A 12369-nucleotide genomic window follows, 5' to 3' on the forward strand; every position below is an offset into this window, starting at 1 on the left:
AATAGGGCGGAAGGGCCAAAAGGCCCTAACTTCCTGGATGAATGCATCAGTAAAACAATCAAACTAGGGGCTTCTGAATACACCATAGTGGAATAAAAAGTATGCAACGAAAATTTGGAGACATTAATACGTGCCCCCATTCCATTATTTTATTACTTATCTCTGCTTTGTTTTTTGGTGGGCACCAACTACTCTTTTCTAATAATTGAAATACTATAGGTTATTTAATGGTGCATATATATGAATTAATATTTATTTACAGAGTTTTATATAGAGCGAACTTGACCCGAATCGGCGACCAGAGCGCTTTACATAGCACCAGTTGCATTACATGAGGACACATTCATTTTTGTTAGGCACAGGGAGATTAAGTGATTTGCCCAGAATCACAGCATGTTCAGCGTCATTGCCGAGACTCGAACCCAGTTCCCCATATTTGAGGTTGACCGCCCTAGCTGTTAGGCCAACTCCTCTCCCTTATCCTAATCTGTAATGAGTATATTTAGAATCAAATATCGCAAAGAAAATGTGCCCGGAAATCCATATTATTACAAAAAGCCAGAGATTTTTTAGGATTTACTAAACAACTAAATGTCTGTAGGGCAATCGTATACTTCACTAATTCACCAATACAGTATTTGAGTTTAAGCCTCTACTTACCCAAACCACTATTTTCAAGGAGGGTTCATAGCAGGGTACTATGGAAGGTGAATTGGGCTAAATACAACAAAAAAGAGTAAGGACTTGATCGGTTTCTAGAACAACAGTGATGACCAACATCTTACCCCAAACCAGGCTCTCTTCCTATCATTCCTCTTTCCTTTCATCTTGGGCAGTAGATCTGTCTGAAGGGACGGGAGGAGTTCTTCCATCACCAGGTTACTTAATATCTGCCATACACAAGGAGAGACATTTCAAAACTCAAGTCTCAGCAATGACCGCACTGCTTCACAAAGAACCGAGTCCTCACGTAGCGCACAACAGAAAACTTCAAAATTTCATACATTGCAAGTCTGTGCACCATCTTTCCAAATTTCCATTTGGCATTAACTTCACTGGTGCATACATTTATATTAAACTCTTTTACAGACATTCTGCTGCATCACTTGACCATTTAGAAGCAGTTAAAATTCACAAAGCGATCATATTAGCCTCATTAATTCCACTTCAATCCATCCTTTTTAGGCCTGCACAATAGCAAGCCATAAAATAGGGGAACTCAAAACCAGGAAGATGAAGAGGAGCAGCAAGATGAGAAAGAGGAAGGCCAGGGGGGGTTAAGGAAGGCCAGGCAGAGGAAAACCAGGACAACTAGGAGGAGGATGGCCATGAAGACAAAAAGTCCCAGGAGGTGGAAGAGGCCTTGCTCTTTTAGTGCCAAAAAATCTCTGTAGGGTGTACATTTGTGCTTTCTAAATGTCTGATTAGATAGACTCATGACGCAGGGAGTTATGAAAATACCCACATGCTAATGAGTTTATATACAGACACTCCTAATTCAACTCCTGAAACACTCAAAAACTTACATTTTCTGAAAATATATAATTTAATATTTTTAATGAACATTTATTTGGGAGAGTGTGATATCAGATGGACTATGTGTGTGTGTGTGCTGGGTGCATGCATCGCATGGAGAGTGTTTACTGGGAATCGTGGAGTGTGCGTATCACTCATGTATCATACATGTGTATAAGGGTGATTGTATGACAGTCTGAATATTTATAGAGTCAGAGATATAAAGTGTGTACACCTGAAATATGTACATGGAGGCAGGAGCGATTGTTCAAAATGTCCAAGGGCTGGGGAGTGTGTGCATGTTTCAGGGTTGGAGTCAGGAGTGTGTTATCTATCTGAGTAAATACAGAGTCACAAGTGTGTGTTTTGTGTGTTCCAGGTGTCTTAAGGCGGAAGGGCTAGATATGGTAGCTGGGACCACCTCTCCAATACTGCATAGCAATGGTGATGGAGTCATCATGATTCTCTTCAACACCCCAGGCATGTGGTTCCCATTGTGCCCGTGACCCTTGGGAGCCCATGTTTGTGCCCCCGGCAGCGCCCTGCACAGGCAGGAGCCTCAGGCCTTGGGGGAAGGCAGCACCACTGACTCCCAGCTCACTTTATGCCCAGAGGCTCCCTAGGCAAGGTAATTACCAGGCAAAGACAATAAAGTTAGTAGATTTCAGTAGAGTTTTCATTTCAGCACTGTTCACAAATGATTATAATTTAAAAAAGCTGTAAACAAGCTTCTGTGAGCACATATATTAGCTGACGTGCACACTAGATCCTTTCTTTTTGTCTTCTCTCCAAAACCAATTAAACACATTTTCACCAAACCAAGGAAAGGCACCAAACGACTGAAAGATCGCTGTCCCATAAACATCTGGTGACCACCATTTCAGTGGTTTTGCAAACAAGCAGAAAGAAACATATTCCTCGGAAAGCTCTTTTTATTTGTGATTGGAAAAATACTAGTTTGGGGCCTCACTAATTACTTTTGAACTATTAAACCAACATTCATCAAATAAAGAACACACCTTCAAATTCCAGTTTGGTGCAAATTCGTGAAACAGTCAAAAGTATTGAGAATCCAAAAACTGATTTTTTTTAGAGTTAGGTGTGTATGTATAAACATATAGGCTATATAACAGTAACTTTGTAATATGGTGCAGTATTGCTATCACAGGGTTCTAGTGACAATAAAAGTCCCAAGACTCTGAGATGGGTCTAAAGGACCATATGAAATTAGCAATTACGTATTTCCTATCTTGCCTGTTAATTTTGTGATAGCTTGAAAAGGGTTCCTTTTACAAACATGGAATGTTTATTAAAATAATTAATAAAATTCTGGATTATAAGAACAACATTTAATTATATAGTTCAGATTGTAAAATGTTAGGAAAACTATTTGAAAATCTCATTCTGTCTGGTAATATGACTATGGGAGAGCTTGTTGAAGCTGTTTAAGGTGTAGCTAATAATGCGCACAGATTGAAGATAGACGTTTAGGGCCCGATTATGAGCTATGGCAGTGTGAGGACAAGCGGCCCGCAAATGCCACATCCCTGCACCGGCAAGAATCGCTGCTACCCGCCTGCCAGATTACAAGTAATTTGGGTCTGACGGGCGGGCAGCGTGGAAGGTCCCGCAGTGGTGCCTCTTTCACTATAAAGTCCATGCTGTACAGGAACCGAGGCACGTGCACACAGGAGGGCACATGTTGAGTCCCCCTGCATGTATCCCCAGGCTGACAGACCTCCATGAAAATGCTGGTGGTCCTGAAACTTGTAATATGCATGGCAGTGCCGCAGCTGCACCACCTGCAACTTAGAATGGCCCTGATCTCCACAGCACCACCAGGAATTGGCGGCTTCCTGGCAGAGCCAGCGGTCCAATTACGGTCTGACCACCCAACTCATAATATGGCGGTCAGACCGCCGGTGGCTGGACCACCACTGCAGCACCACCATGAGTCAGGCAGTCCTTGTAATGAGGCCCTCTGGCTCTGTTTACTTTTCATGAATAGATTATCGACAAACCAATGGACAATGATAGGGCCAGTATAACTGTGTGATACTGTGGTTTTAGTATCAAAGTTATGGATTTACGGAACTTGCCCCATAATTTACTGAATGATTTGTAGATTTCAACAAAATGTTTCTCCCTCAATTGAATTAAACTACTACTGCCAAAGAATGAACTGCATATTTTGCCTTGACTGCCAAATAATCCTAGTAAATGGCATTTTTTTGTTTTTGTTTGCAGTGGAGTGAATATTTAAAGAAAAATGTGCATTCTATACCATAACATAAGCTTGTATAGCAAATGTAGACTAAAGCTATGGTCATGTTAATGTAGTGCAACTGGGTAAAGTACACGCAGCCATGGTAAACACTACTTAGAGCCAACTTATGTACAACAGAGGTGAACTGCAGGCAGCCTTTGCACATTTATATATTTCACACAGCTGCAACAGAGGAGCAAAACACAAGCATGCTCTGTTTAAAGACAGCTAGGACTCCAATGCAGCTGACTAGAAAAGATGTGTAGAGAGTTGTGCAAAATGTTTTTGTTGGCTTTGGAGATACTATTAAGAGAAAGAAAATTGTACGCTAAACTATTAAGAATACAACACGTCTCGAAGAGACAGTGCAAGCGCTGCTTAGCCGAGACCTAAAAAACACTTTTTGTAGGTAGGCATAATTGGCAAAACAATGCAAAACAATGCACTAAAACACCAAATGACTCACTGTGACTGCATCTTTAAACAGAGCACCTACTAAGTGACTGCAAACCGGAGAAACAGAAAACTAACAGTCTTCAAATGAAAATGAAACTCGTCTTTGGGAAGGTGTTCCTGACATGGTGAAGTGGCCGATGTGGAGTTTAGAAAGGATATTAAATATAGTTAATTTACTTTGTCAGCACAACATAACCAGGAGTTGAATATATCCTTCCAAAATTAATTCAGCCCAACACTCTATATGGAATAGTGTGCTTTCTGATTCACAAAGTATTTTTAGGAAATAAAACCTTCATAAATTATTGAAGTACATATATAGAGTGCACCACAATGTTTGTACTGGGCATAGAGTTATGCCAGAATAAAGCGATGGAGATGCCCCCTCTAAGAAGAAAGTTTCTTTTCATGGCAGTGCTCACATACTCCTGGTATTTATGGTACTTGAAATGCTGTATCCTATTAAATGTTGAAGACTACAGAACTATACAGCAAGACTATTTGAATGCATAACTTGTGACAGGCAGAGAGCTTTTGGACCATTTGTGCACCAGAAAGTAAGAGAAAACCTGCAAACATTGGAGTATTTCAGATGTTTCCGTTAACTTTGTACTCATTTCGTTCTGATGCACCGTCACAACCTCCAAAGCATAAGAAACATTTTTAGGCTTCATCATCCGTTTGGATGTCAGTCGGTTTTGTTTGCTTGCTGAGCAAAAATCACCCCCCAACAACGCCCCATCATTTGGAAAAGTCACCAACCTGCACTGACTTTAAAGGTTTTAGCAGGATTCGTTTTCAAGCAGTGGTGGCTCCTCCACTATGGCATAGGAGCAGCGACCCACTGCTTTTAAGCAGTGCGTACATAGTAGAAACATAAAATGATACTAACTATGCATTAATATAATTTTATGCTGTGTGCTGCTTGGCGGGCGTGTGGGCGGGGCTGCTCTGCTATCAGAAGAGGGCAGGGGAGGAGTGGTTTGCTGACTCCTAAGTGCCAAATGACTTATTGGCCGGCGTTCTCGTGCCTCCCAAACCAGTCATGCGCACTTTCCCCATTCTCCAAGCAGGCTGCATTACAGCCTGCGTGGAGAACATGCCCAGCTCCCATTCCCTGGTTGAGTGTCGAACCAGGACGCTCAAAACCAATCACAACACTGCAGTGTGATTGGTCAGTGGTGGCTGCTGTACTTCCTGTTCCTCGAGTTCCACGAGGAGGGCAGGAGCAGATACGCGGGACTTGGCGGCAAGCTATGTTTTTTTTATATTTGCCCCCGCGAACCCTCCCTCTGCGTCTGCTCACCACCCATGAGCCATGCCGGCCGCCACTGTTTTCAAGGCGGTGGAGAGGGGAGCAAACTTTTTAGTTACTTGGACTCCCAAGGGGTTGGCATAGAAAGAAAACCTCTGATCAGGGGTATTTCTTAAATCTGTAACCAGCAGATTAAACAGAAATCACTGCCGTAGATGCATTAAACAAGTTAGTTATTTCCCCAGTATTATTTCATGCTGCATAGACACATACAAATGTTACGTTACATTAAAAACACCGCGCACGTTCACCAACGGTTTCATGGCGCTCTTGACATAACGGTGGCTGGGGCGGAGGAATTACTCAAATGCTGACTGAAACAGGAGGGTTTTTAACAGACTGCATAAGCGTTCGTAGCTGGGGCAAAGGCGGAGTGGTGTTGGGAGGGAGTTCCAGGTGGTGGGGGACATGACAGAGAAACTCAGACCACCATACTTTTTCCGTCTGGTTTTGGGAACAACAAGAAGATTAAGAGATGCTGAGCGGAGATCTCTGTGGGGGACATACCGTGTCAGGCAAGAAGAAATAAATGCAGGGGCTAGGTCTGATAAGGCTTTGAAGGTGGTACAGCCAAGTTTGAAGGTGCAGCGTTTGATGATAGGGAGCCAATGGAGGCTACGCAGAAGGGGGTGACGTGCTGATGTTTCGGCTGGCGGAAGATCAGGCGGGCTGCCTGTTTCTGCACCAGTTGCAGCCGGTGGAGATGGATTGCTGGAATCCCGGCATACAAGGTGTTAGCATAGTCGAGTCTGGAGGTGATAAGGGCTAGGATGACTAGAATCAGGGCATCTCTGGTGAGGAACCTGCTGATTTTGCGGATCCGCCTTAGATGGAAAAAACAGGATGAGGTGACTGCGTTGATTTGTGGCCTCATAGAGAGGTCCTCGGAGATGACCACCCCCAGACTCTTCACAGTGCTAACAGGACTAGGTGGCGCCCCCAGGGAAGAAGGCCAAAAGGTGGAATTCCACAGATTAGTGGGACCCCCCACCAGTACCAGCTCGGTTTTTGTGGGGTTCAATTTTAATTGGCTGTGAAACATCCACTCTGCAATGTTAAGCATGGTAGACTGAAAGTTGGAACGGGAGGAGGGAAGAGAATCAATGGGGAAAATTAACTGAAGATCGTCTGCATAGTTGAAAATAGTGACCGGGGTATTGCGTGTATCTCACACGGTTGTGGTAGCTGTCTAAAATCATTTCAGGTGTTCAAAATCACTAGAAAATCGTAGACAAAGGGCATTGTCAAACCAGAGAATGTCCCACCATTGATCTGCTATCAAATATGAAAGAGCCTCATTTGCAATTCAATTCCGTGCAGCTTGTATGTGGAAGTAACGCTGAACTGTCCCTGACTTTGAGGAGTGCAGGAGAGAGAACGCTTCGTGCATCACAGACACTTACTTCAGTCCAGTGTGAGCTGAGTGCGGCCTAAAGACGGCGGTGAAGAGCCTCCGCCACAGCTGCAGATGGTTCATTTCATCTTCACCCCCTCCGACCGCCTCCAGAGAAACAAGCATTTGCAATGCAATAGGTCACGCATTACTGAATGTTTGAACTACTGGCATTATTATTAGCAACGCCAATAGCTCAAACTTTCAGTAATGCGAGACCTATTGCATTCCAAATGCTTGTGCCATGTGTTGTTGTGGCAGAGAGGTACTCGTGTTCTATCGAGTTCTCAGTTTCAAATCCTGCTTAGACTGACATTCATATGGGCACCAGTAAGTTGGGTAATAGCAACAACTGTTGTTTGCAAAGCTATAAAACAGCAAAGAAAAAAGTGTGGTAGCAAAAACGACACTAATATGAGTAAGTATTATTATTGTTGCTGTTGTTGTGCATAGTCTAACCATATGCTAACAGTGTTTACACAACCTCACACTTCTGTTTTTTGAAAAAAATAATTTCTGGCCAGTTATTGTTAATGCTCTGGCGGTGAGGGTCCCAGGGACAGGCCACAGATGACAGCCCCTGGCAGAGAACACCAGGTCACATGCAGACAGAGGAACTGGAGATAAGGTAGCCGGGGGATACGTTCAGTGGTGCAAATTGTTCTCATGCCTAGACAGCATGTCTGTACTTTCTAGTACCATGCCTGTGCCAGGAAGTTCGGGCTGGACTGTTCCCATGAGGCACAGTGTCAAGACTGGTTTGCATATGGCTGGGTCTGAACTGGGGTGGCGAAGTGAGCTAAAGAACAATGATGGATTCAACGCAGATCTGTGACTGGGGGTGAGTGTCTGAAAAGTTTAAGCGCTCCGTCCATTATCGCTTTGTGTTTCCTATGCCTGTGCTGCAAGCACACCCCTTGATCAGCAGCCAGGGCCGAACTGGGAACCAAAACCGGCTCTGGCAAACTGCTTGGCCGGCGCCTATAGGGGGGAGCTGGGGTGCGGCCGAGCTGTTTGCTAGGGCCGGTTTCAACCGATTTTGTTACAGGGTGCTGATATTACCGCTCTCCGGTAACAAACACAGGCCCACAGGGGCCCAAAACTGGCCCACACCCTGACGGCCCACCAGGGAAACGCCTGGTGCCCGTTACGGCCAGTCCGGCCCTGTCAGCAGCACTTGGGCTCTGCAGGAGTGTCAGAGCTGGGCTTCCTCACAGTTGTCTACATATTAGTTTCTCAAGCCTCCGTGCTCCCAGAGGGTGGTATTCCGTGCTTTCATTTACATCTAATTATTAATCAGTTTTTACAGATTTGTTCCAAGAAGGCAGTGACTCAAACGTTGCAACCACGGAGCATGTGAAAAATACTCAAATGACAGACCAAAACCGACTCCTTACTAAGTAAGTAAGCGGTTTGTCTCCGAATACTTATAGAAACGATAGACAGGCAATTGTTTCTACATTAGCTCGCAGAATGCAAGATGCAGAAATTATAGACACATTTTGAGTATGTGGAAGCAGCAACCCAGAAATTTTGCTTTAATTATACTTGGGATCTGCGAGCGCCATCCTGTCCTTGCATTGGAAATTAACGGGGGCATCACCAGGAGCTATCTCCGTGGCGCTATAGATGCATCTGCTCATGCAGCACACACACACGTCCACAAACATATACAACCGCATTTGCACACACTCACAAAACACGGGTGAGCACTTAGAGGAAGAAAGGATTTTAGGGAACTGAAAACATTTACTGAATGACCTGTGGCCTTGACAAGCCGGGCAGACCTATGGAGTCAATAAGATAAGAGTCAGGCTGTCTTCTCTTTCATTTGAGATCTGTCTGTCTCGGAGCGCAGGTGGAAGTGACGCAATGTATCAGAGAACAGCGTTCAGCTACGGCTGGTGTCTCTTTTATCTCCTCTGGTTACGCAACTTAAACAAGAAAGCAGTGACTCTCAGTGGCGGCTGGTGATCCCTGAAAGTGGTGTGGCATAATACGTGCCACTGGTTCCCCTCATAACTGTCAAAAATTGCCTTAGGTGCCTTAACACACTAAAGCACCCATGCACTAACACTGCTTCTTGCACACAAACGCACACGCACACACACTTTTATAATCACTGACCCTCAATCACAACCATTGGTATACAGGGGCTCTGATCTGAAATCCTAAGGTACAGTTGTTTAATGCGCAGTGAGAGCAGCTGCACCAGGGCCTCTATGCCATGGTACCACTGCACCAGCTGCACCATTGATAGAGGCACCTCTGACTCACTCCCACTCCCTTTCAATCACACACTCACTGTAACTCCCACTACTTTACTCACTACCTCTCTTTTCCTTACTCGTGCTCCCTCATTGATTCTCACTCTCATTCTCATTGACACTCTCAAACACTATGCTTAATCTCATTCTCTATCAATCAAACACACTTTTACTCGCCCACTCACCTAGAAAGAAGACTGAATTATTTTTTTTAACCTTCTTTTTCTGGCTGCTCAGAGGCTCAATGGCCAATTAGGAGACTGGCTGCGACGGGGTGCAAGGTGACTGAACCTGGTTTACTCTGTCCTGCCATTTAATAGGGCATGGGGCGACTTTGCGTAAAACGCATCACCGCCCGAGCAGGAGCCTATCTTCAAACTGCTGCACTACACTGGGCATGCGCAGCATACCTATGGTTTGTGAATGTGAGTGAGGGGCAAGGCTCCTCTCTCACATGCGCAGACCATCTTCGGAACTCCTGCTCGTCTCTGCCTGCGTGCGCTGTGCGTGAACTGAGCACTTTCACAAGTGAAGTGCACAGGCGGCCCAGAAATGTAAACAGACGAATTGTAAACTGTCCATTTGTCTGCTTACATTTCTGTTCTTCTTTTGCCCAAATCTTTTGGGGGGCGCTGCCCCAACGCCCCTATGGACCAGCCGCCCCTGGTGACTCTGGAAGACCAAGAAGAGAGGGATTAAAAAGCAAAAGAGGAAAAGAGACTGAGGGAGGGCAGTGTTGTGAACTGAATTACACCTACATATTTCACGACTGACCCGAGTATTAGTTAATTTTATACAATACAGTAGGTGAACAGAAAGAGAGACAAATCTAAGTTGGATTTACATTCTTTGGTGGATGGCCCTGTCCCCAGGACCTATTAGGAAGCTGCACCTTGGTATGAATTGATGGGTGAGAGTGTCACAATGGAGACGAGGACAGCTCCTGGAAGCACGTTTTGCTGCCTGCAGGTCTCTTCAAGTAAGAACAAGCATTTGGAATGCAATAGGTCTCGCATTTACTCAAGTTTTAAGCTATTGGCATTGTATGACAATGCCTTTTATTGATGTTTTAAAAACAAAAACAAAAATCAAAGGCATTGTTATTTGCAATTTCAATAGCTCAAACTTGCGTAAATACGAGACCTATTGCATTGCAAATGCTTGTTAGATTAGTGAGTAGAAACTCTCCCTTTTGGCAAATTATTTAAATAAACAAGAGCGGCCGCTAAAGTGAAAGCGGACCGTGCTGTACATTAAAGAAAAATTGTGCTTACCGACTTAGAGGTGTGGCGCGGCGGCCAGGGTGACTGACTCCGGAATCTGGGGATCACGGTTCGATCCCCTGCGCCGGCAATAGATTAGCCCAGCACCATGTGACTCTGGGCAACAGCTAGCTTAATCTTCCCGACGGCCCCAGCGCCTAGAGACCCTTACGGGTGATTGTTCGCGCTTTACAAATGTGGATTATTATTATTATTATGAAGGAGACCGTGTAACGCCACAAGTAAAATATCCATTCCTCATGGGAGGTAAAAAAATGTCAACAGGGCGGTAGCAAGGAGGAACAAACAAGCCTCATTATCAATCGAAGCCAGTATTTACCAAGTACAATGACACCAGCCAATCAAAAATATGGGCGGAGAGAAGGCAAGGCTTTTACAGCATACTCGACTACTGCATGCCTCGCGGAGTGAGCAGCGCATGTGCGCTGCCGCTAGGGTTGACATAAAAAATAAACGAGGGAAGTCGCAGCTAAAATCACTGACCCCTATGCCCAGCCAGCAAGAGAGACACTGTGGCATAACCTTCAGGGTTGGGTGAAAAATGGGTGGAGCTTCAAGTCCATACCTGAATACAGTATGTCTCGAAGAGACAATGCAAGCGCTGCTTAGGCGAGACCTAACAACCTATCACCTTTGAAGTCGTGGTCAATTTATTCATTACAAGTCAATATGACTTAACAGTTGTAATCTCCCATTTGCATCACATTTGTAACTCGGTTCATTTTCCCCTTTGTTTAAAAAATCTGTATGTCACTGTCGCTAGGAACGAGAACAAAGAAACGAACCCGCTTCCCATTCCGTCATGGTCGTAAAAGAACGCCATATTCAAGGCACATGATATCTGTTTTTTATGGTGTTTGGTCAAACACGTTTTGTTTTAAACCTATATTATCAACGGTGCAATATATTAATATGTAACCTACAAATTCGTGCAATAAAAACCTAAAATGTGGTCAAATTTCTTTTGATGGAGAATGTGAAGGCTTACATCTGATTGTACCACTGAGAGTAAAGAATGAATATTGCAAGATATATTGTTGTTAATGTGTATTTATGCAGGTGTTTGTTGGTTCTGTGCAGTGTTTACTCTGCCTTTTAATTGCATCAGACTACTAAAGGCATTACCCAATCCCTGCGCCTCTACTAACTAGGGTTCAGCACCAGAAAAGACAAAACTGCACTGAATGGATGTCCGCTGAATTTCCAGTTTGTGGTATAATGTGGAACGGTCAGTCTTTTGCACGGGGTTGGAGGGCATCGGAGGGGTTGGGCAGGGTGTTAGAAAATGGACCCTGACAGAAGAAGGATTGGAAAGAAGAGGACCCAGATGTGTGTTAGAAAGAGGGTATGGGGAACAGAAGATATATAGGGGTGGGGGAAGGGCAGGAGTAAGAAGGGGACTCTAGGGAGTAATAACGGTGGAGGGAATTCAGAGAGAGGTAGTGAAAGGGGAGAACTTTGGGGCTGGAAAGGAGAGGGTTCAAAGAAGAGTAGAAGGGGGATGAAGGGAACGGGGACTAGAAGGGGGAGGGAGGGGAGTTGGGTTATTGAGTGAGCAAGATAGGGAAAAGAGGCTGAGAACCAGCCATAAAATGGGAGTGGGGCAGGAAGAGGGAACGGTAAACAAGCAGGATAATGTAAAGGGATGGGGTGTGAGAGCTAGACAAGGCTAAGAAGAGGGCGGAAACAGGGGGTGCAGAGGAGCTTAGAAGGGGGCATGGTTACAAAGAGGGCAAGAAAGGAATAGGGGTTTAAAATAGAGTTAACAAATTGTACTGGACTTGAGAATAGGCTGGAAGGTGATGGGACCCAATGGGTGTGTCAGTCGGAAGATGTGAGAGAGTGGAAAGGCATGGCTCGGTTTCCTCCAGAGG

At 44.7% G+C, this 12369-nt stretch overlaps 1 protein-coding gene across 1 annotated transcript in view; it reads right to left on the reverse strand.

Moving 5' to 3' along the window:
- The window catches only part of NIBAN1 (niban apoptosis regulator 1), a 393109-nt gene that overhangs the window by 66985 nt on the left and 313755 nt on the right, over window positions 1-12369 (reverse strand). Inside the window, exon 7 of the mRNA XM_086957112.1 lies at window positions 786-890. Coding sequence (XP_086813238.1) covers window positions 786-890 — 105 coding nt within the window. The remainder of the gene's footprint in view (window positions 1-785; window positions 891-12369) is intronic.

Source organism: Lissotriton vulgaris, chromosome 1_1 (assembly GCF_964263255.1).
Source record: "Lissotriton vulgaris chromosome 1_1, aLisVul1.2, whole genome shotgun sequence".
In the NCBI taxonomy this organism is placed as follows: domain Eukaryota; kingdom Metazoa; phylum Chordata; class Amphibia; order Caudata; family Salamandridae; genus Lissotriton; species Lissotriton vulgaris.